Source organism: Loxodonta africana, chromosome 21, assembly GCF_030014295.1.
Source record: "Loxodonta africana isolate mLoxAfr1 chromosome 21, mLoxAfr1.hap2, whole genome shotgun sequence".
In the NCBI taxonomy this organism is placed as follows: Eukaryota; Metazoa; Chordata; class Mammalia; order Proboscidea; family Elephantidae; genus Loxodonta; species Loxodonta africana.
The window spans coordinates 34450576-34476289 of NC_087362.1; the positions used below are offsets into that span (position 1 = coordinate 34450576).

Consider the following 25714-nt stretch of genomic DNA (forward strand, 5'->3'; position numbering starts at 1 on the left):
TTGCCTAATGACTCACCCTTGTGGGCCAACAAGGCCTCTAAGTCTTGGAATGTTACCCTCCTCCCCCTCGTAATGCCTACCAACGTCTTCCACCGCACTGGGAGTAAACCCAGCCTCCTGGCTGCCTGTGCCATTTGGCCTCTGCTGTCCTCCCCCTCTTTATCCCCTTGGCCACTCTTACCTGCTCTGGCAGCACTGGCCCACTCTCAGCTCCTCAGACAAACCAAGTGCTTTCTGGTCTCACAGTCTTCACAGGGAGTCCCTACATCCTCCCAGTTCTCATCTCAAATGTCCCCTCCTCTGAGCTGACTTCCTTGAGCTCCATGGTGTCCGGGTAGCCCTGTCTGCAGTGATTCTAGCCCGTTTCCTCTTGCCACTAGTGGCCACTGTGCCTCTGTTTGTTGGCTTAGACTGTAACTGCATGAGAGTAGGGACCCTGCTTGTCCCACTCACAGCACTTTGCCCCAGCCCAACACCAAAAAAACCCAGCTGTCGTCAAGTCTATTCCAACTCGTGGTGATTCTGCGTGTCAGAGTAGGGCTGTGCTCCATAGGGGCTTTTGATGGCTGATTTTTTTGGATATAGATCACCAGGCCTTTCTGCTGAGGTGCCTCGGGCTGGATTCAAACCATCAACCTTTTGGTTAACAACTGAGCGCTTAACTGTTTGTGCCACCCAGGGACTCCCCAGCCTCATATAGCACCTGGCAAAAAGGAGGCATGGCGTAGATATCTGATGGAGGGGTGGATGGATGGATGGGTGGACAAATGAATGAATGTGCCTTGGAAAGCAACAGCATAATGCAGACACACTCAGGTAACACAGGCTGAAGAAGACACCGCTCCTAAAATTCTACCTTTGCAGATTTGGGCAGGTCAACAACAACGACAAAATGCTGCCAACACTTGGAAAACTGACCCAGTCTGTAGCTGAAATAGACTTTAGCTCGGCAACAAATATGTTAAAGCCAATCCTGCATTATTTTGTTTAAACCTGTGGAATATTTCTTTCTTTCTCATTTTTTAACTCACTGGCTAAGTATGAGCCTGCCTCCAGCCTAACTATTCCTTTATGCATTATTCATTCACGTTGAGTTTTCCTGGGCTTTTCTTACTTGACTGATATGGAAGTTGATTCAGGGCTGTCTGCAGTTTATGCAGATTAGTTTATGCACTCCAGCAGAGGAATTCGGCTCTCACTGTCTTGGCACACCACAGTAAGGCCAGCAACCTCAGGGTGGTGCACACCTTGGGTGGCAGCGCAGTGCTTTGGTTTTTTTCCCTGGCAGCAGCACATCACGCCAGAACGAGCCTGGCCTGGGGTCCAGTAGCTGCCCATCTCCAGCTGTAAGCACTGAGCAGCGTCTCTCATTTGCACAACCAGAGTTTGGATGAGATTCTTTCTGAAGTCCCTTCCAACAACACGACTCTTTAACTTAATCTTTTTGTTGCCTCTGCCGCTTAGTGCCAAACACAATTTATTCAATCTTTTACAAATTATTTGAGCATATACTACATGCCAGGTTGACTGCTGGGGCCACCAAAAACAAAACAAAACAAAACAAAACAAAACAAAACAAAACAAAACAAAACAAAACCCATTGCTGTCAAGTTGCTTCCAACTTATGGAGACCCCATGTGCTGCAGAGTAGAAGAACTGTGCTCCACAGGGTTTTCAAAGCGGTGAGCTTTCAGAAGCACTTCACCAGGCCTTTCTTCCAAGGTACCTCTGGGTAGGTTCGAACCTCCAACCTTTCGATTAGTAGCTGAATGCTTAACCATTTGCAGGGAGCAAACCCGAGGATGTTTCTTTTTTCATGAAGCTTACATCCTAGTGTGAGGAGTGACAATATGTAAGTGAATAACTTAATTCCATGGCACATTCCACCTCCTATCGGTCAATCTGTTCTACTGGGTGGCTGACATGTTGCTGTGATGCTGGAAGCTTTGCCATCAGCATTTCCAATACCAGCAGGGTCACCTGTGGTAGACAGGTTTTAGCAGCGCTTCCAGACTAAGACAGACTAAGAAGAAAGACCTGGCCATCTACTTAAGAAAACTAGCCAGTGAAAACCTTATGGATCACAAAAGAACACTGTCCAACTTGTTTGCTTAGACATGTAATTAGGAGGGATCAATCACTGGAGGAGGATGAATGTGTTTGGTGAAGGAGAGGGCCAGGGAGACCCTCGGTGAGATGGATGGACGGAAATAGCTGCAACAATGGACTCGAACATGCAGACGGTTGTGAGGATGATGGAGGACCAGGCCGTGTTTTGTTCTGTCGTACATAAGGTCACCTTGAGTTAGAGCCAACTCGATGGCAGCTCTCTTTCTCTGGCTCATTAGAAGGTAAAAACTATATAGAACATTTTACTTATATACTATATATATATAATGGTATATACGTAATATTGTATAGAATATGAAATAATATTTAATAGTATATTTGAATCTGAAATACCAGTAAGTCTGTAATAAGTATTTGCTGCGTAAATAATAAACTCATCTCTTCTAGTTTAACTTCTGCTGCTGCCCCTATGCTATGCTCCGCAGTGATGAAAAGAACATGCCCCTAGCAATCCAAGCATTCAAAGGGTATCAGGGAGATATGAGTACATGATTCAATACGTACCAGGCTAGGGGGGTGCCTACCGTATGTAGGAACGTGAGGAGGAACTAACAAACTGCCTGAGGGACTTATAATTTGGGCTTTGAATGACACTGGAGCTTTTCAGGTACAAAAGAAGGGAAAGTCATTCTAGGCAGAAGGAACAGAATGTGCGACAGCATCAAGGCTATGGCTTGACACATTTGCCAATAAGCAGCTTCATTGTGGTCTGAGCTGAAAGCAGGTTGTGGCCACGTAGACATGGTTTAAAAACACCAATGCATAAGACCCAACGATCTTATTTCTAAAGTTGTTTAGTACAAAAGCTTTCCAAGTGCCGTGTGGGCTTAGAGCTTCCATTTTCTAGTACGCTCCATTTTTGCTGCTCCTGGCTTTCTCATTCTGCAGATCGCAATTTGGAGGTATAGTAATATTTTATTCCTAGAGTTGAAAAGGATGCTTTATAGCTTTGCAGTTGTGGCTCTTAGTGTGAGGATACTGTCTTTGAGTAGAAGCAGATGGATGAAGTCTTCAGAGGCCACCGAGCTGTGGAGTGGCTCCATGGTGAGGCTTTGCCAGCTGCACTAAAAAATTGCTTTTCTTACCACTGAATTGCAGATGACCCTCTGAGCATAACCAGAGGGCTAGCAGAGGTACAGAATTGGCATAGAGATTCATACAAGGATGATAGGGACCAACACACACCATGAATAGAATTATAAAAAAAGAATTAATGCAATAAGTCATCTGGCTGTCTGGTCTACCTCTACGCGCAACTGGAAGACGCAGCCACAGGATAGATTACATTTTCACTTAAAAAAAAAAATCCAGATGTTTTGACATCACACGCACACAGTCTATAATCGTCATGGGCATTTTCGACAATGCAAGATTTCTCACTTCGCTGTCTATGAACAATTAAATCCAGGAAACCACACATTCTCCTTTTCCTCAGCTGGAAGAGTACTGTTTGCATGATGGCTTCTATTAATAGAGCACTGCTTATATTTGTACAAATGTTTCCCTTTACTGTCTTCAACAAAGCCAGCTATAGACCTGCTATTTCAAGTACCTCTGAAATGTGAACACTAGTTGACAGTTTCATGTTTTTCTATGACCTTGGTTCAGGAGACGAAAGCAATGAACTCACCATTTCCAAGTGAAGCTAATCTCCCTTCAGTGATATGATGGGCAGTGGGGAATGTAATTTGCAATGTATGGCTTCTTGGAGTCTTGGACAAGGCATTGGTCTGGACAAGACGGGGCCAGCAACTGATGTAACCAGGAGAGAAGTTACTGTTTGGAGCCTTGGAAACTGGTGGTATCCATACATGGAATCACACTTCTCTATGCTCTCTAAATATTCCATTTCCTTACACATTGAGGTTTCCCTGTCACTTCCTACAGAGCATTGAGTAAAGATCTCAACAGTGTACGTCTGGTTTTATTTAAAACCTCAGCCACGTAGAAAACTGTCAGAGGCGATGACTTCACAGCATCACAAGAAAAAAAGCTCATACATTTCACCATAATAGCTGTAGAGAGCTTCATGGGGAGAGGGAGTCTGGGCTATTTAGGATAACATTTAATCATCTTTAAAGATTTATCTGGATGTTAAAATGTCTTGGACTCCACCCTCCAGAAAAGTCACTTGAGTCACATAAATGAAACGGGTTTGATTTCCTAAGAAATACGTGGTTGGCTTTTTGGGTTCATCTCTACTGAATGCACAGACTGGGTAATTACGTGGCCAGGGTTTAGACACAGGCACATCTGCATTGAAAAGGCTCTCCTAAGAGAGATCAGCTCTTACTGAAAGCACTCGAATATGTTGCACGGAATCCTGGAGGACTGGACAAATATATTCATTTCAATTAGACTTCCAATAAAAGATGGCAGGACCAAACTATTTCTAACTTCATACCTGGAACCATAAAACCACCAAAAACAGATAAAAAGATCCAAAAGAGTTAAGAAAACTCCAGGTACTCATGTCAGCTTACCTCTAATAACATAGTTCAGCCCTCCTGGACTTAGATCCGTTTCTTGGTTATCAATATCAGTGAATGAGACGCTGAAAATCTTTAAAACTTTTTACAAAAAGGAATGATTTTGAAGCAAATAGTATGAGAGGGGTGAGCATCATCAAATCGCAATGCTATTTCTCCAACTCTTATCTTTCATGAAATTATTATGATACTTTGTAACCTGCGGAATTCCACATACACATTCTATTTCTCTTTTTAAAAAAATTTTTATTGTGTTTCAGGTGAAAGTTTACTGTGCAAATTAGTTTTTCATGCAAAAATTTATACGCAAATTGTTTTGTGATACTGGTTACAATCCCTGCAATATGTCAGCGCTCTCCCCCTTATACACCCTGGGTTCCCCTTGTCCATTCATCCCCTCTTCCTGTCGCTTCCTGCTGTCCTGTCTTTGCTTTCAGGCAGGTGTTGTCCATTTGTTCTCATATACTCGCTTGAACTAAGAAGCACATTCCACGCAAAGTGTTACTGTTTGTTTTATATAAAAAACAAACAAAAAAACCCAAACCTGTTGCCGTTGAGTCGATTCCGACTCACAGCAACCATATACGATGATGAGTTTGTTTTATGGGCCTGCCTAATCTTTGGCTGAAAGGTGGACTTCAGGAGTGGCTTCAGTTCTTTGTTAGAAGGGTATCCAGGGGCCAAAGCCTTGGGCGTTTCTCCAGTCTCTGCCAGACCAAGATGCCTGTTTTTTTTTTGTGAATTTGAAATTTGTTCTATATATTCTCCTTCTCTCTCTGGGAATGTCTATTGTGATCCGTGTCAGAGCAGTCAGTGGTGGCAGCCGGGCACCATCTAGTCCTTCTAGGCTCAGGCTGGTGGAGGCTATGGTTCATGTGGTCCATTACTCCTTTGGACTAGTATTTTGTGTCCTTGGTTTTCTTTGTTCTCCTTTGCTTTGAACACGATCGCACTAACAGATGTGTCTTAGACGGCCGCTTGCATTCTTTTAAGACCCCAGACGCTACTCATCAAAGTAGGATGTAGAACATTTTCTTTATGAGCTATGTTATGCCAATTGACCTAGATATCCCCTGAAACCATGGTCCCCAGCCTTCAGCTCCAGTAACTTGGTCGCTCAAGGTGTTTGGATGTGTCTAGGAAGCTTCTATGACTTTGACTTGTTTAAGTTGTACTGACTTTCCTTACATTGTGTGTTGTCTTTCCCTTCACCAGAGTTAACACTTGTGTACTATCTAGTTAGTGATTTCTCCCCCTACCCCTTCTCTTCCTTGTAATGACCAAAGATTGTTTTTTTCTGTATGAAACCTTGAGTTTTTATAATAGTGGTCTCATACAATATTTGTCCTTTTATGACTGACTGATTTCACTCAGCATAATGTCCTCTAGATTCATCCATATTCTCAGATATTTCTCAAATTCATCATTGTTCTTCATCATTGCATAGTATTCCATTGTGTGTATGTACCCCATTTTGTTTATCCATTCATCTGTTGATGGGCACTTAGGTTGTTTCCACCTTTTTGCTGTTGTGAATAATGCTGCAATGAACTTCGGTGTGCATATGTCTACTTGTGTGATGGCTCTTGTTTCTCTAGGATATATTCCTAGGAGTGGAGATGCTGGATCATATGGTATTTCTATTTCTAGCTTTTTAAGGGGGAGCCATATTGTTTTCCATAGCAGTTGTACCATTTTACTTTCCCACCAGCAGTGCATAAGAGTTCCAATCTCCCCACAACCTCTCTAACATTTGTTATTTTCTGTTTCATGCCAGTAATGTTAGGGTGAAATGGTATCTCACTGTAGTTTTAATTTGCATTTCTGTGATGGTTAATGATCACAAGCATTTCCTCATATGTCTGTTAGCTGCCCGAACGCCTTCTTTGGTAAAGTTTCTGTTCATATCCTTTCCCCATTTTTTAATTAGATTATTTGCCTTTTTGTTATCGAGATGTTGAAGTATTCTACAGATTTTAGAGACTAGACACTTGTTAGATATGTCATAGCCAAATTTTTTTTTCGCAGTCTGTAGCTTCTCTTCTTACTCTTTTGGTAAAGTCTTTTGATGAGCATAAGTGTTTAATTTTTAGGAGCTCCCAGTTATCCAGTTTATCTTCTGATGTTTGTGCACTGTTACTTATGGTTTGTACTGTATTTATGCCATGTATTGTTATTGTTGCTGTTAGGTGCTGTCAAGTCAGTTCTGACTCATAGCGACCCTATTTACAACAGAATGAAACACCGCCCGGTCCTGCACCATCCTCGCGGCCATTGTTTTGCTTAAGTCTGTTGTTGCAGCCACTCTGTCAATCCATCTACTTGAGGGTCTTCCTCTTTTTCGCTGGCCCTCTACATTACCAAGCATGATGTCCTTTTCCAGGGACTTATCCCTCCTGATAACATGTCCAAAGTATGTGAGACATAGTCTCACCATCCTTGCTTCTAAGGAGCATTCTGGTTGTACTTCTTCCAGGACAGATTTGTTTGTTCTTTTGGCAGTCCATGGTACATTCATTATTCTTCGACAACACCATAATTCAAAGGTGTCAATTCTTCGGTCTTCTTTACTGTCCAGCTTTTGCATGCAAATAAGGCGATTGAAAACACCATGGCTTGGGTCAAGTGCACCTTAGTCTTCAAGGTGACATCTTTGCTTTTGAACACTTTAAAGAGGTCTTTTGCAGCACATTTGCCCAATTTAATGTGCCTTTTGATTTCTTGACAGCTGCTTCCATGGGTGTTAACTGTGGATCCAAGTAAAATGAAATCCTGACTATTCAATCTTTTCTCCATTTATCATGATGTTGCTTATTGGTCCAGCTGTGAGGATTTCTGTTTTCTTTATGCTGAGGTGTAATCCATACTGAAGGCTGTGGTCTTTGATCTTCATCAGTAAGTGCTTCGAGTCCTCTCACTTTCAGCAAGCAAGGTTATGTATCTGCATATCGCAGATTATGAATGAATCTTCCTCCAATCCTGATGTCCTGTTCTTTATATAGTCCAGCTTCTTGGATTATTTGTTCAGCACACAGATTAAGTATGGTGAAAGAATATAAACCTGATGCACACATTTCTAAATGACTCTAAACCACACAGTATCTCCTTGTTCTTTGTACAGGTTCCTCATGAGCACAATTAAGTGCTCTGGAATTCCCATTCTTCACAATGGTATCCACAATGTTATGATTCACACAGTCGAATGCTTTTGCAGGGTCAATAAAACACAGGTAAACATCTTTCTGATATTCTCTGCCTTCTGCCAGAATCCATCTGACATCAGCAATGATATCCCTTGTTCCACGTCCTCTTCTGGATCCAGCTTGAATATCTGGTAGTTCCCCGTTGATGTACTGCTGAAGCCATTTTTGAATGATCTTCAGCAAAATTTTACTTGCGTGTGATATTAATGATATTGTTTGATAATTTCTGCATTTGGTTGGATCACCTTTCTTGGGAATAGGCATAAATACGGATCCCTTCCAGTTGATTTGCAAGGTAGATGTCTTCCAAATTTCTTGACATAGATGATGAGCACCTCCAGTGCTGCATCCATTTGTTGAAACATCTCAAGTGGTATTCCATCAATTCCTAGAGCCTTGTATTTTTGCCAGTGCCTTCAGTGCAGCTTGGACTTCTTCCTTCAGTACCATCAGTTCCTGATCATATCCTACCTCCTGAAATGGTTGAACATCGACCAATTCTTTTTGGTATAGTGACTCTGTGTATTCCTTCCATCTTCTTTTAATGCTTCCTGCATTGTTTAATATTTTCCCCATTGAATCTTTCAATATTGCAACTTGAGGCTTAAATTTTTTCCTCAGCTCTTTCAGCTTGAGAAATGCTGAGTATGTTCTTCCCCTCTGGTTTTCTACCTCCAGGTCTTTGTACCTGTCATTATAATTCTTTGTCTTCTTGAGCTGTCCTTTGAAATCTTCTATTCAGCTTTTACTTCATCATTTCTTCCTTTCGCTTTAGCTACTCAAGGTTCAAGAACAAGTTTCAGAGTCTCTTCTGATATCAATTTTGGTCTTTTCTTTCTTCCCTGTCTTCTTAAAGACCTCTTGCTTTCTTCATGTATGATGTCCTTGATGTAATTCCACAACTCGTCTGATCTTTGGTTGTTAGCATTCAACATGTCAAATCTATTCTTGAGATGGTCTCCAGATTCAGGTGGGATATACTCAAGGTCATACTTTGGCTCTTGTGGACTTGTTCTAATTTTCTTTAGTTTCAACTTGAACTTGCATGTGAGCAATTGATGGTCTTTTCCACCGTTGTCCCTGACCTTGTTCTGACTGATGATATCGAGTTTTTTTGTCGTCTCTTTCCACAAATATAGTCTATTTGATTCCTGTGTATTCCATCTGGTGAGGTTCATGTGTATAGTTGCTGTTTTTGCTGGTGAAAAAAGGTATTTGCAATGAAGTCATTGGTCTTGCAAAGTTTTATCATTTGATCTCTGGCATTGTTTCTATCACCAAGGCTGTGTTTTCCAAGTACTGATCCTTCTTCTTTATCTCCAACTTTTGCATTCCAATCACCAGTAATTATCAATTCATCCTAATTGCATGTTTGATCAATTTCAGATGGCAGAAATTGGTAAAAACCTTCAATTTTTTACCTTTGGCCTTAGTGTTTGGTGCATAAATTTGAATAATAATTGTATTAATTGGTCTTCCTTGTAGGCATATGGATATTATCCTATCACTGACAGTGTTGTACTTCAGAATAGACCTTGAAATGTTCTTTTTGACAGTGAATGCAACATCATTCCTCTTCAAGTTGTCATCCCCAGTATAGTAGACCATGTGATTGCGTGATTCAAAATGGCCAATACCAGTCCATTTCAGCTCACTAATGCCTAGGATATCGATATTTATGCATTCCATTTCATTTCTGACGATTTCCAATTTTCCTAGATTCATACTTTGTACATTCCATGTTCCACTTATTAATGGATGTTTGTGGCTGTTTCTTCTCATTTTGACTCATGCCACATCATCACATGAAGGTCCTGAAAGCTTGACTCTATCCATGTCACTAAAGTTGACTCTGCTTTGAGGAGGCAGCTCTTTGCCAGTCATATTTTGAGTGCCTTCCAACCTGAGGGGCTCATCTTCTGGCATTATATCAGAAAATGTTCTGCTGCTATTCATAAGGTTTTCACTGGCTAATTCTTTTTAGAAATAGACCTCTGGGTCCTTCTTCCTAGTCTGTCTTATCCTGGAAGCTCTGCTGAAACCTGTTCACCATGGGTGACTCTGCTGCCATTTGAATACTAGTGGCATAGCTTCCAGCATCACAGCAACATGCAAGTCCCCACAGTACAACAAACTGATAGATGCTTGGGGGATGCCATGTATTAGGGCCTCTATTATCCTAGTGTTGTCTCTGTTTTTTCTTCCAAGATCTTTATTGTTTTAGGTTTTACATTTAGGTCTTTGCTCCATTTTGAGTTAGTTTTTGTTTATGGTGTGAGATAATAGTTCTGCTTCATTTTTTTTTTACAGATGGACATCTAGTTTGCCAGCAACATTTATTAAAAAGACTGCCTTTTCCACTTTAATGGCTCTTTGTCAGAATGCTGTTGGTATTTGGATCGGGATAACATTATTTCTATAGATCGTTTTGAGTAGAATTGACATTTTCACAATGTTGCATCTTCCTATCCATGAGCATGGTATGTTTTTCCATTTATGCATGTCTCATTTGGTTTCTTGCAATAGTGCTTTGTAATTTTCTTTGTATAGGTCTTTTATGTCTCTGATTAGATTTATTCCTAAGTATTTTATCTTTTTAGTGGCTATTATAAATGGTATTATTTTCTTGACTTCCTTTTTGAAGTTCTCTTTGCTGGTGTATAGGAATCCAACTGGTTTTTGTATATTGATCTTTATCCTGCCACACTGCTGACTCTTTCTCTTAGTTCCAGTAGTTTTCTTGTGGAATCTTTGGAGTTTGCTACATATAGGATCATATCATCCATGAATACGGATAGTTTTACTTCTTCCTTTCCTGTCTGGATGACTTTATTCCTTTTCCTTGCCTTATTGCTCTAGCTAGGACTTCCAGCACAATGTTAAATGGGAGTGGTTATAAAGGGCATCCTTGTTCCCTTTCTCAGGGGAATGCTTTTAGCCTTTCTTTTCTGAGAATAATGTTGGCTGTTGGTTTTGTATAGACGCTCTTTATTATATCGAGGAATTTCCCTTCAATTCTTATTTGAGAGTTTTTATCAGGAATGAGTGTTGGACTTTATCAGAAGCCTTTTCTGCATCAATTGAGATGATCATGTGGTTCCTTTCTTTTGTCCTATTTATGTGGTCTGTTACATTGATTGGTTTTTAAACTGTTGAACCATCCTTACATACCTGGTATGAATCTCACTTGCTCTTGGTGTGTTACATTTTTGATATGATGCTGAATTCTACTGGCTAGAATTTTGTTGAGAATTTTTGCATCTATATTCATGAGAAATATTGGTCTCACATTCTATTTCTTGATTTGAGTTTTGTGTTCAACTTGTGAAGAATCCAATTACTCATGATTTGTGTACTTTCTGTGTCAACATTATATGATTCTTAAAAAGAAGTTGATTCATCTTGAACAAACCATATTAGCTGCAATTTAGAAAGGTATCTTTGTTCAATAAAACAAGTGAGAAATTACACTCTTGATTTGGAGTGATATTATGCATAACTTTGTTTTCATTCTAACTCTTAAGGAATTGAGAGACAATTCAGATAAAAAGTTAATGGATTGTACATGAATGTTCCCATATTAATATGCAGGGTTTTTGGGATTATTCGTAATAGCCAAAAAGCAGAAACAACCCAAATGTTCATCAACTGATGAATGTATAAACAAAATATGGTATATTCACACAATGGGATATACCACAAATTTGACTATCAAAAGGAGTATAGTGCTGATACATGCTAAAACATGGGTGGACCTTGAAAACATTATGCTAATTGGAAGAAGCCAGTCACAAAAAGCCACATATTGTATGATGCCATTTACATGAGATGCCCAGAATAAGCAAATCATAGAAACAGAAAAAAACTTAGTTGTTGCCAGGGGCTGGGGAAATGTGAGAATGGGGAAGTGCCTGCTAATGGGTACAAGGTTTCTTTTTGGGGTGATAAAACTGTTCTGAAATAGATTGTGGTGATGGTTGCACCAAACCAAAACTCCATTGCTGTCAAGTCAATCATGACTCATAGGAACCTGCAGGACAGAGTAGAACTACCCCATCGGGTTTCCTACGCTGTAATCTTTACAGAAACAGACTGCCACATCTTTCTCCCATGGAGCAGCTGGTGGGTTTGAATTATCAGCCTTTAGGTTAGCAGCTGAGTGCTTAACCACTGCACCACCAGGGCTCTGAGGGTTGCACAACCTCATGAATATACTAAAAACCAAAAAATTGCACATTTTAGAAGAGTAAACTTTATGGTATCTGAATTATATCTCCATAAAATTGTTATAAAAAAAATTAATGGAATATGAAGCAGACACGATAAAGTTAAGGAATGAAATAAATAGAAATTACTCTGACATCATTCTGCATCAAATAATTCACTAAGAGGAAGAGGTATATTTCTACAATGAGAAATAAAATAGCTCCTTGATTGTTTGATAAACCTACTCATGAAAAGGAGTGAATCATAATAAACATATTGAAAAAAGATTAAAATTTCTTGCTGATTTGACCTGCCTTACCAACATCAATGAAGAGAGCATAAAATTTATAATACACCACAAAATAAGGGCATGGGTAACATGCCTAAAAAACTGTCATTAATTCAAAGAGCATTTAAGAAAAGTCACTACATAAGGGAATTTGAAATTGTAGATCTCATTTACTTGGCAGAAACTTGATAGACATTTTCTCAAATTTGAGAAAAAAATTTATGTGATATTTCCAATAATCAAATGTTATGTAAAGGCGAATAAAACCTTCCTAAACTTTTTTTTTTTTTAACTATCATTAATACAGAGAAAATGTCTATCAACCCTTTTAGAGAAAAGATTAGGCTTCCTGTTCTCTTCCCATAGACAAAGATTTCGCATGATTGTTGTATGAAGAAGAAAGCAAAGAATTTCCAGTCATACATGTAAAAGGAAAAGTATGATATGGTATACTTGGGATCTAATCAATAAAAATATTTTTATTAAAAAACTGATCTCCCAAAGGAAAACAAGATTTTGGGGTATTCTGTGTTCTTGAGGACTCCATGTTGACTTTTAGGAATTGGAATTAAAACCCAGTTTATTTATTGATAACCTTATATCAGCAACTCCCTGAGGCTGGGTTTCAGCTCCCTGGCTTCTGGCTCATGCCAATAGCCTTCCTCCCCTTGTGACTACTTGAGCATACAGCCATCTCTAATCTTTCAGCTTAACTACTACACCACCAGGGCTCCTATGGGCAGTTCTTCTCTGTCATATAGGGTCTCTACAATTCAGAACTGACAACAACAATAACCATCTTCCAGTTGGAGGATGGGACCTTTTAAGTTTTATGTCATTTTTATTACAGATGTTGTAATTGTATATCTCAAATACCAAACATTTACCTTAGAATGAACTCATCAAATTGCCAAACAAGCAAAAACCTAAGTTATTAAGTCTTCATTATCAGTTACCAAAACATTTACTTTAGAATGAACTCATCAAATTGCCAAACAAACAAACAAAACCTAAGTTATTAAGACTTCGTTATCAATTACCATTTTAAGGCCCAATATAAAAATTAGATTGAATAAATGAAGAAAATATCCAAAGTCTGATTTTTATCTTCTAATCATTGGCAAGCACGTTCTTTCAAAGAGGAAGGAAGAGTGGGTACAAGGGAGTTCATTAGTCCCCAAGACCTGGGATTTGTGAGAAAACATGAATAATTCAGTCAGTATATGTCAAGCATCGACTTTGTTCTGGGCACAAATCAAAAGTCTTTCCTAAAATAACAACTTCAGAGAGAGGAATGGATGAGTCACTTTGCTCTATGTGGATCTGAGATGCTCACCTAGGATTCAAACTCTGGGCTTAGGAAGTCTATCTAGATTTTCGAAGATCATGTAAAAATACCTTATCTAGGAAACTCAAAATGAACATTTTGTTGAAGCCTTGTGTAAACGCTGTCAGGAAAACACACAGATGACACTCTCCACAGGGAGAATAGTGCTTCCAACCTAAATTTGCATGAAAGTCAATGACTAAAATTGGTTTCATGAATTGGTAGCAATGTTAAGTATGATCTTGGTTCATTGTCTCCAGTCACACTGTTTTCAAGTTAAAATTATCTTTGGGGAACATTCAGCAAAAATTGCCATGGGGAACGCAACAGGGAGTGAGAGAGATGTGGGCCTTGCTTCTCAGCAAGCTTACAGTCAGTGTCAACAAACACAAGGGGAGATAACAAATGAGCTGACTTTGTAGTAAGAATTTATTATTTTTTAAATAGTGTTTAAAATATCTCCTTCTTCCTTAGTAACAACCTCCATATTGTTGGGGGTTTCAATATCTAACTAAAAAGACCAAAACCAAAATCCAACCCATTGCTGTCGAGTGGATTCCAACTCATAGTGACCATATAGGACAGAACAGAACTGCCCCATAGGGTTTCCAAGGAGTGGCTGGTGGATTCGAACTGCTGACCTTTCGGTTAGCAGCAAAAGCTCTTAACCATTGCACCACCAGGACTCCAACTAAAAATAGTACATGTATTTTTCCCAGTCTGCCATATCTATAAAGGGGGCTGAGGAGATGCATGCAGAAATCACTAGGGAAGACTTCTGGGAAAGCTCTTTAAATGAGGTTTACTTGGCTGACAGGTCCCCTTTTGCCCTTCTCACTTCCTACTTCTTTCTTCCTGTAGTAAGAATGTGATGACTGGAGTGGCAGTGATCATATTGTAATGGGGCAGCCTTGAGGTAGGCAGAGAAGGATAGGAGGAATCTGAGGACTTGATAACATCAGGGCATCACCATATTGGCTTGGGATTGCCTACCTTCAGACTTTTACGTAAGAAAAACTACACCACTATCATGTTGAACACAGTGTTATTTCCAGGCTCAGTTATTTGCAGCTGATTGTAACTCCTCTTTGAAACGGGGTTTTGAAACAGATAAAAATATGGATTCCTCTGGAGAGAGAAGGCCATGTCAAATAGAATTGTAACAACTATATGTTCCTATGAACTTTCTAAGAAATGTCCTAATATATGTTGAAATTTACGTAAGGCAGCACCTTCTTAAACAGCCTTCTATATGACTCGATGGCAAAGGGTTTTTATATACTCTTACCCCATGGACACCTTCCACCCCACTTTTCCATTCTAGAATAACTAAACCTTGACCATCATTTCTAAAAAAAAAAATTCAGTTTCAAGATTGCAAGCTGCATGTCTCCTCTCTCTTCCAGCCACATCCTGTTGGTGTACCTCTTCCACGCTCTGGACATCACTCCACCTGGTCTAGGTCTCTTCAGGTGTTCCCCTTCTTTCCCCAACAAGTTTCTCTTGGTCTTTCTTGCTTTCCTCCCCACTGCTGATTCCACAGTGAGGCATTTTAGAGATTCCACCCCACCTTCAGAATTCTTCCTCCCCTAGAACTCTAGGATCTAAGCTGTGTATCTTGAAGTACTTGAGGAGATTCACAGACCACTTTAAACGGCAACAGTAGCTTTTCAACATGGAGGGGAGGAGGTCGTCTGGGTAAGAATGCCAGTCAACCTGTCAAATTTTAGAAGCATCATCATCGTCTTCTTCACCACCACTAGATTGGGTGTTTCTTGGAACATGTTTGGGAAACATGGGAATAACAAGCAGCCCTGTATTAGCAGTTATAGGAATGTTCTCAGGGGAGAAAGAACTTAAGCCATATAAAGCTACTGTGGACTTTGCTGTTCTGTAGTTCGAATCTTGACTCTCTAAGATGCCACTGGGACAGAGGGACATTTCTACCCTCTGAGTAAGTCATGAAGGGTTACAGGAGAACAGGCAGCTGGGGAACCAGGAGACTGAGAAGGCCCTTCTGTCCTAAGCCCCCTGGGGTAGCCCTGAGGCTCACAGAAAAAGGGACCAGGCCACTGCTGGTCCAGGTTCGGCTTTCTTTTCTGAATGCCTTGGAGGGTGGAAAACCTCAAAGGCAGGTGGGGAGAGGTAGCACTGCAGGTAAGAGCTCACTTTGGAGCTGGAGGGACCCATTTCTGCCACTTATTATGCCCGTGACCTTTGAACAGTTATGTAGCATGTCTAGCACTGAGCTTAACAATACACTCCCTCACTTATAAAACATGGCCAATGAAACTCATCTCCCACAGCCAAACGAGACAACGGTGGATACCCAGTAAAGTCTCTGGCAGTGTCAGGGGCTGTCGTACTTACTTCTCTTGGTGAGGAATGGGGTCATCAAATCCTTGACCTTGGCCCTGGCCCCCAAGGAAGCCATGATCTTAGCACACTTCCACCAGAGGCGTAATGCCAATGATATCCTGGTTTGGACGCAAACTCACTCGCTGAATATAATCTCAGCCCACCCCCAAACATTGCTCCCTTGGAATGAACAATGAACGACAGCCATGATCCATAATCATAAAAGCACACGGGCTGGGATAAATAACGGCTCCCTGAGACAAGCTAACTTGGTTGTTATTTATAAGCTCCTGGGCCACCTTGTTACTGCCAAGAAAACCTGCTTTACCTCCTTGCTGCTGTTCCGTCTGGCCTCTCAATCTGTACAGCTGAAAAAAACTGTTATTGTTATGCTAAAATCACAAGGAGGCTCACAGAAGTCAGTGTTAAATAACACCGATAAAACTATGAAAACGGCACTTTGGCATTAAAAGTTGTTTTCTTCTGGACTTTAACAAGATTCAGTGCTTTTGTTCTCACAGTGCTCTGGTATTTTCAGCGCCACACAGAAAATAAGAGAAAAACGTGAAAAAGTGTTCTGGCAACACATCATACTGTCTTCCACACAGGCAGATTTTTGATTTTGCAAACAGGAAGTTAGCACGGGGATGAATATTGCTCCGTAATCCCGGGCTTGACCGCAGTGGTGGCACTCAGCAAGGGCTTACCTCTTTCTTGGTGAATTTCGGGGAATGATCGTTTTTGTCATCGATCATGATGGTGGCAGTGGCAGTGCCTGTTAATCCAACATCCAGTCCCGCCATATCTTGGGCCTCGATGATCAGTTCATACTTGGGATTTTCCAGTGTCTATGAAAGCAAAAAGCACGACAGAGAAGACGGCGTTTAGATTTGGGTTACCGCTTTGGACAGGTGACAAGCAGGTGGCTCAGGCAGCCTCTCCCCCCTCCTCCAGCTTGGGCGGGCATCTTTAATCAGACACCGGGCTCTCACCAGCTGTGTCTAGATGTGCCTTTGGAATCTTTTGCAATACAGGCCAGCCACCATTAATCGGCTGGAGCTGGCCATGGGGATGTAAGGGGGAGGGGGAGAGCTTGCACTGGGAAAGAGGAAGAGGCAGGGGGTGGTGACATTCCTCAATAAGTCAGTCCCTGCAAAGGAAGAGACAGGAGGTGGTGACATTCCTCAATAAGTCAGTCCCTACATAGTTAAACTTTAAGCCAAGGAAATGATCTTTACAGGGGTCTTTGATTTGATAAAGTCCTAAACTTGATAAAGTCCCTAACTTGATAAGATCCCTAACTTGGTGATTAAACCTTAAGCCAAGGAAATAGTCTTCATAGGGGGTCCCATCCTGGCTTTTAATTGTTAACAGAGACAGATAAGAGAGGAGAAGGGTATAAAACCCTAAGAAAAGGACTATGGGGCACTCAGATTCTTTCTCTACCTGACTAACCTGCTTGATGCTTCCTAGTCAAGTGTACTTTTAATACTAACCCTCTGCTTGCTAATAAACGTCTGCTTGCTTGGCGCTATTTGTGTCAGTGTTTGAATTCTTTTCTACACCGAAGACAAGATTCGAGGCCATTCTCCGGTAACACGGATGGAGTCTATTTTCCTTCATTGTTTGAGAGGACATTTGACACATTCCAGAATGCTGTTTCCTGGGTTTGGGTGTACATTGGATGTTGACATACATGTATCATTTCACAGCAACCTCACGAAAATGATTTAGGCCTGAGGCTAACTTTGATGACAAGATTAGGACAAAGATGGAAACTTTAGGAACTCACATTTACAGAGCACTTTGATGGGTCAAAGGAGCCCTGGGAGCACAGTGGTTAAACGCTTGGCTGTTAACCAAATGGACCGTGGTTCAAACCCACCAGCTGCTCTGTGGGAGTAAGGCCTGGCAATCTGCTCCTGTAGAGATTACAGCCTAAGAGTCTTATGGGGGCAGTTCTACTCTGTCATATAAAGTCACTATGACTTGGAATCAACTCAATGGCAGTGGGTTTGGTTTGGTTTTTGATGGGTCAGGCATTGGGTTAGTGTGCTTTACAGAAATCACAGCAGTTAATCTTTCCAACAACCATGTCAAGCTGCAATGATTGTGGCCATTTTAAGGGTTAAAAAAAAAAAAAAAACCAAAAAACCAAAAACCGAGGTTTAGTGTCACTTGTACTGCACTCCTTTCTTGTCATTATAGCCTCACAGGATGTTATACTTGGAAGACATATTTTTAACCCGGCCATGAACTGATGAATTTAACACAAGGAATATTGCACTTTGGTCTCTCTTAATATATATTAAGTTATTCATTTGAATATTCGACAGACCTTTTCCTACAACGTTTAAACATTCAAAATGACTAGCTGTGTGGCCCTGATCCAAGGATGAAAAACAATGCATGGCTGGTAAGTAACTACCTCAGCCTTTAGATTGCCCTCTGTAACTACTAATTGCTTGTCTTGGCTGACCAGCTAACCAGCCTTCTTCTGGTAAGACAGTACCCCAGTTTCCTTTAGGGATCACCCATACCTCTACTCAGAGGAGGTTTAGATGGGATTGCCTCTCCCCACACTCCACACCTGCCAACTTTTAGAATGAATGAGCCCTTCTTAGGAGAATAGGTGCATCCCATCCCCAGGTGCATAGTAATTAGTGCAGGCCCTGGACCTGAGTTTGATAGTGGGGGGGAAGGCAGCCCTACTTCCTGATGGTGTGAACCTCAAAGCATTTAGCCTGGGGCACTAGTCCAGCCATCTCCTGGTCCCAGCAGGGGCTGGGTGGAGGAAGCCTGTCTGAGAATGTGCCATCTACTGAGAGAATTAGACTTGAACCTTGGAGAAAAAGAAAAGTTTCCCAGTGATATCACAGGAGCTGATTCATCATGCCAAGGCAGAAGCCAGCCCTCCTGTGGGCTTTTCAGTTAATAAGGCATTAATTTCCATTGTTTACTTTAACCAGTTTGGATTGGTTTTTTAAATCATTTATACATAGTTCAAGTTGAACCATCTTCAAAAACAAAAATAAAAGGTGTTTACAGTTTAGCAAACGGCCCTACCAGTATGACAGCCTAAAAAACCACTGGTTATACCAACCAATAATTAAGAAATATCATGGGGAGCAAAGAGCTAAAAACCAATGGGGGTTCTCTAATTTCCTTCTAAAGCCACAAGATTACATGGTAAATTTTAATAGCCATGTGTTAGCTGTCTCAAAGCTTTTAAGCATTTTAAAGGTGGTTAGCTGCCTGCTCTCTAAAAGGGCATACTTAATTGGTTGTTCCTTTAACTAAAAGCATCTAAGCTACTAACTTTAGGAGTATTAGTTTGGTGAAACTCTAAACTCAAATTTACGACAATGAGCAGGATGCTGACGTACCCCTGTTACGGGGCTATTCACAATGTTTAAGTTTTAACTCCAGCTACACCAGGATGAAGGGTTCCCAGGTGGCAAAAATGGTTACTCATTTGGCTACTAAGGGAAATGTTGGCGATTTGAATCCAAGGTTGGAGGTGCCTTGGAAAAAAGGCCTGGTGATCTACTGCTGAAAAACCAGCCATTGAAAACCCTATGGAGGGCAGTTCTCCACTGAAACACATGGAGTCTCCATGAGTTGGGACTGATTCCATGGCAAACTGGTTTGGTTTTTATTTTCCCACTAGGATTGAATGACACAGAGTCTAGCTCCACCAGGATTGAACATCACAAAGTTCTCTACTTGCTAAGTACAAATGGGCTTTGTTACTAAACCTGGCTTTGGGTGATTCTTGTTCTGCCTGGTGCATTTGACACATCTGTCTAAAGCACTGCTTGAAATGCTGTTTGTTCTTAAGCTGAAGCTGGAAAAACATCAGCTTAATCTAAGTGGCTTTCTACTTACCATCACTGGCAAGTTGGACAGGATTTACTATTTGCTATAAATTCTGTTTTTTTTTTTTAAAATTCTGTAGCTGGACCGTATGAAACCAATAAATTGGCCTATCTTCATAATCTTCCCTTAGTGTCTCTGGGGATGTTAACTACTAGCCTGAACAAATAGGCAAGGAACATCACGGGCCTAATTTTTTAGTACGATGTTTTTGCTGTTGTCATAATGCATTGTACATATTTTTGAAAAGCACACAATCATAAAAATAAGAAACTATGTGAATTTTTCCGTTATAGAAAAGATCATGGTAAATGCAATTTAATTTTCCTCACGTAATTTCAAGCCTACCAGCCATTCCACGGGAAAAAGATGGCAGTCTGCTTCCATAAAGATTTACAGCCTTGGAAATCCTATAGAGCAGTTCTACTCTGTCCTATAGGGTTGCTATGAGTTGGAATCGCCTTAACAGCAATGGGAATATCATTTGTTAACATAATTCTTTGGCATTATTTTAAAGGTTTCATGAATCATGCATATTTTATAATTTAATCTGCCTTGTATTATTAGGGACTTAGGTTATTTCCAGTCTTTTTAAAATTTTGGCGATTTTAAATAACACTGCAATAAACTCCTTTATTTAGGGAACTTTAAGATATAGTTTTTGGTTTATTATTATTTGAATGATGAAGCTCAAGAAGTGGAATTACTGCCTCAAAGGATATGAATATTTTAAGGCTCTTCATTCCTTTTTCAATATTGCTTTCCAAGACGGTCTTACCAATTTTCACAGCAGTCCTACAAGATGTTTAGTTTATGATCCCAAGCATGACTTGTCCCTAAAGAAGAGTTCCTAACCAATGAAGTAAATTGGGGGCCAGTGTGATTCTATGAAGGAGCCCTGGTGGCAGAGTGGTTAAAGTGCTTGGCTGCTAACTAAAAGGTCAGTGGTTCGAAACCATGAGCCACTTCCTGGGAGAAAGATGTAGCAGTCTGTTCTGTAAAGATGACAACCTTGGAAACCCTGTGGGGCAGTTCTACTCTGTTCTATAGGGTTGCCATGAGTTGGAATTGACTGGATGGCAACAGGTTTATGTGTGATTTTATGATGGCTACCTAGTGAGGATTTAAATTCCTCACGGCATTTGCTCTTCTGCAATGTGCAGTACAGGTTGCTATGGGTCACACTGTAGGACAGCTTCCAGCACTAACTATAGCCTGGGCTGCTAAGGGCTTCTGTCTTCCTCAGGTACCTGTGCTATAACCCCTAAGGGACACAACCCCTTCCTCACTCTCAGTCTACGTGGAGTTCAGGCAGGCTGACTCCTCCCCTGATGGCCATGTGGCTCAGGCCTGGCCAATCAGGGCCCTGCATTCCCACAGTCCCATGAGGGGCACGTAACCCAAGCTAGACCACCCTGAGACTGGAACACACTTCCAGGGCTTGTTTCTTTCAGAACTCCTAGCTAAGAGAAGCTCTCTTTCTGTTGGGCTTGTAGATGGTAGGACGTAACCTGGAGCTGCTGGTGGCCATTTTGCAGCCATACAGAAAAATCAACCTGAGAATGATGGTAACACAGAGAAAAACAGGAGGTAGAGATGGAATTTTTTTTAACATCACCTGAGCCCATTAATAGTCGTGCTTGAAGCCAGAATTTACCCCTTAGATTTTGTCAGTCCTGTGAGCTAGTAAGTTCCTCCTTTCCTTTGGACACTGGAGTTAGATGCTCTGAGAGAAGCAGAAAGGCAGTTTTGACTGATATTTTGACTAAATGTAACAAATAGATCAGTTGTCTGGTTATGAACAAGAAAACTTAGGAGCTGCTGTATCCTACTAAGCAATCACAACGCTTATTTGGGACAGGCTCTTCACAACAGCATTTGAATCATTTCACGATTCCATTATTTTTCCTTTTAACGTTTTCCCCTCCACAGATAGGTTCTTTTTTTTTTTGACCAAGAAAGCTACCAAAATTGTTCCTCTTTCGTTAATTCTATATCCATTTAATTAGTGTTTATTGAACATCTAGGTAAATGTTTTTTGGAGTGCTGGGATACAGGGATGGGGAAACAGGGTCCCTCCCTTCCAAGAGTTCAAAGGTTAACACTGGGGACTGCCAGGTAAACATATAACCACAATGAAAGACAGTCAGAGCTAAGCAGAGGTATGTTCAAAATCTGATGACAGCACAAAGAAAGGCTACATTGGCATAAACTCTCTCGTAGTTTAACAAATTTCATAAATGATTTAAAAAAATGAGCCAGTCAATTCCCATCTCCTGAAGTAAATAAAACTTCATGGCTGCAATGGGAAATCAATTAGGCTATTAAGTAGATAAATTACAAGGTTTGGGATGAGATGGTCCAAAAGTCTCAATTTTCTGGGAGACTTAAGGCTAACATTAAAGATGTTTTGATTGTCAAAGTAATATCCAATTATTGTAAGAAAAATAAAAATGACAGTCATTTCTAAAGTGGAAAGTGAGAGCTCTCCTCCACTTTTGCCCAACCTTATTCCTAAGAGATAAATATGGTTAACAGTGTGGTATTTTTTTTTTTTTTTAAATCTATTTCTACCTACTTTTATCCTACACTACATATAGAATATATGGATATATATGTATATAGGTATATGTATATAGACATATATTTTATATACAGACATATTTAAACAGAATGGCATGATGCCATTCACACAGTTCTACAATTTGCTTTACCAAGTCACTTTAATGGTAGTATTCATAGATCCACTTGTATAAGAACCCACCGTACAGACCCACAAGGAGCCCTTGATAGTGCAGTGGTTAAGCACATGGCCCCTACTAGAAAGGCTGACGGTTCAAACCCACCCAATAGTTCTGCAGGAGAAAGACCTGCTTCCATAAAGTTTACAGCCTAGAAAACCCTGTGGGGCAGTTCTGCTGTCACACAGGGTCACTACAAGTTGAATGTTGGCTCGACAGCTGGACAACAATGGACCCACCGTGGTTCATTCCATCAATCCCTAGTGAATGGCATGTAACAAGGAGAGAAAATGTCACCTGGTTCTCTTTCTCTTGCATGACTGGAATACTTGCCTTTGCTCTACTTCCCAGTCCAGTTAAGCCTTTTCTGGGAAGTCTCCCTCTACTCCCCTAGCTCTCGGTAGTCATGCTTACTTGAAAACAACATCTACATACTCATTTCTGTACCCTCACTAGTCACTCTGCATTTGTCGTTGGAGAAGACTCCTTTGACGATGGATGTCTAGCCCATAGCTTCCCATTTTCTGGGCAGAACCTCTAACTCAGAGAAGTAGATATCCGGTGGTCATGCGTCATGCTTGTCTCCACTGGCCATACTTGGCTGATCCATACGCAATCCCCTAACCCAAGCTGAAACAATCTTAGATTCTAGGAATATGAAATTTGGAACTAAGAATCACAGAGATGGAATGTAGGCAAAGCCCTTCTCCATGCTTCTTGTGGACCCTTTATATGGATGTTTGCCCTTTTGAATGTTTCGGGAGGAAGCTTACTGCCCTGTACTCCTGTCTGCCCATGCAGAAGGAACCCTGCCTCTGAGGGAGGAGACCCTCAGGTGTCTACCTGCTCTGTCACTTGGTGAGTGAACTGACCAGGGAACAGGAAGCCCCTTGTTTTCTCATAGCCAAGCCTCTCTCTCCAGCCGTCTTCACTGGGGATAGTGCTAATATTTTGGACCCAACCTGATTCCTGTGTCTACTTCTTATTTGGTTCAAGGGGAAATGAGTGCGATCAACTCTGACACAAAGAAACTTCTAAGTTGAGTTGTGCTGAAGTTGTACTCTGCCACTGAGGTCTGGGAGTTGTGCTGACTCCTGCCTTCCCTGAATCTTGCCATTCAACTCTTTCCTTGACTCTGTAACATATCCCAGTATTCATTCAGCAGGTTCTTTTTGATACCAAAGCCAGCCAGGATCAGTTTCAGTTGCTTGCAACCAAAGGTAACCAGTGGTGAAGACAACGCTCTGTGGGCACCAAATCTCCTTTGACTTGTGAGCACACAGTAGACTAGATTTCTAGCTTTCCTTGCAGTAAGATGAACTCACGTGACTGATTCTGGCCAACGGAATATGGACAGAGGCAATGAACCATCCTGGCTCCTTAACCTCCCATGTGGTCCTCCACACTTTCTATTTCCCAAAAAGCAAGGATCTTAGGTCTCTGCATGACTGTGTAGAGCAGAGCTACTTTGCTGACCTTCTTTAGACTGTGATGTGGGCAAGAAAAAAACTTTTCTTTAGGTTTAGGGGCTGTTTGTCACAGTGTGTATCCTGCTTATACTTCCTGTTTTATTTTAAATGCCCATTTACCATCTCCCTAAGTGGATGACAAAGTTTTCAAGGGCAAGGACTATGCCTTTGGCCCCCACATCTAGCCTGTGCTCAGCCCACAAGGTGGCCGATTTATTTCATTACTGAAAATGAAGATTTATTACTGTTTCCCTGAGCTGAATTATATCTCAAAGGCCTGAGCATATCAGTGGCATTTCCAAGCCAGAGCCATTTATCCTCAGGGAATGGCTTGTACTTTGGGGAACTCTAGCTCAAGGAGATAGGATTTTAGGTTGACCAAAAAATGCCCTGTGTCAAAACTGCAAAAATTAAGTTGGCTGCTGATTTTATTTTCAGGTATCTGATCTGTAAGACATATCTAAGAGTCAAGCTGCTCTCCTGGTTTGAATTCTGCAGTCATGCATTTCTATTGCATTTGCCGTATCCTCCTGGGTGCCTACTAGCTACCAGTTAATATATATCCTAGAAACAAAAGGAAGATGGTGTGTCTGTAAGAAAAAGCCTCGGGTGCATCTCCACAGACCCAGGCCAGGCTCACTGATCACACTGATTTGAAAAGCAAACATTTCATCTTGAAAAAAAGAATCAAGCCGTGTCATTAAATATGGCATGTGCATGTAATCAATCACCAGGCCCTTGATGTTCTACACAGCTACGGCAACTTCCATACAACTATGCATTTAACGGAACATTTATCACTAATAACAAGCACAATGGTAGCTGTAGGGGGAAATCAACGAATAAATGTTACATGGAGGGAGGTTTCACCATTAACCCACACAGTACCTCATCTGTCTCTTGCCTTGTCTTGAACTGCTCTCTGCATCTCTCTTTATACTTTGTTCATATTGAATTTCTTCCCACCTCACCCCACTTTTTCTTACTTTTGGGCCTTCCCACCTGTACTCCTTCTTCCAGGCTAACTCCTGCTCCTTTGCTGATGGTCATTCTTTATTGGAAGGAGCCCTGGTGGCACAACACCTAAGCATTCAGCTGCTAACCAGCAGGTTGTTGGTTTGAATCCACCAGTGGCCCCACAGAAGAAAAACCTGGTGATCTGTCCCCATAAGGGTTACAGCCTATGAAACCCTGTGGAGGTAGTTCTGCTCTGTCACATGGGGTCGCTATGAGTCGAAAATCAACTCGATGGCACTTAACAACAACAACAACAACAACAGCATTCTTTACTAGACTGAATGAAGTTCCATGAAGGGAGGGATTTCAGTGTATAACAGGGCAGTTGAGATTTAAGAGGGAACAATCAATATCTGATCAATTACTATTGCCCTGGCTCAACCACTTACTAGTTGACTGATCCAGGTCAAGCAACTTAAGTTCTCACTGCCTTGGTTTCTTCATCTGTAAAGTGGGACAATAATAATACTTACAGGGCAGGTGAGGATTAAAAGAGATAACAAAGTGCTAAGCATAGTGCCTGGCATGTTTAAACATTGCTGTTATTATTTGGAAACTGTGGTGGTGCAGCGGTTAAGAGTTCAGCTGCTAACCAGAGGGTCGGCAGTT

General features: G+C 41.1%; 1 protein-coding gene across 2 annotated transcripts in view; it reads right to left on the bottom strand.

Moving 5' to 3' along the window:
* CDH13 (cadherin 13) overlaps positions 1 to 25714 on the bottom strand; it is a 1235721-nt gene that overhangs the window by 171123 nt on the left and 1038884 nt on the right. For both annotated transcript variants that reach the window (XM_023558128.2, XM_023558126.2), the window contains exon 8: positions 16710 to 16850. In XM_023558128.2, coding sequence (XP_023413896.2) covers positions 16710 to 16850 — 141 coding nt within the window. The remainder of the gene's footprint in view (positions 1 to 16709; positions 16851 to 25714) is intronic.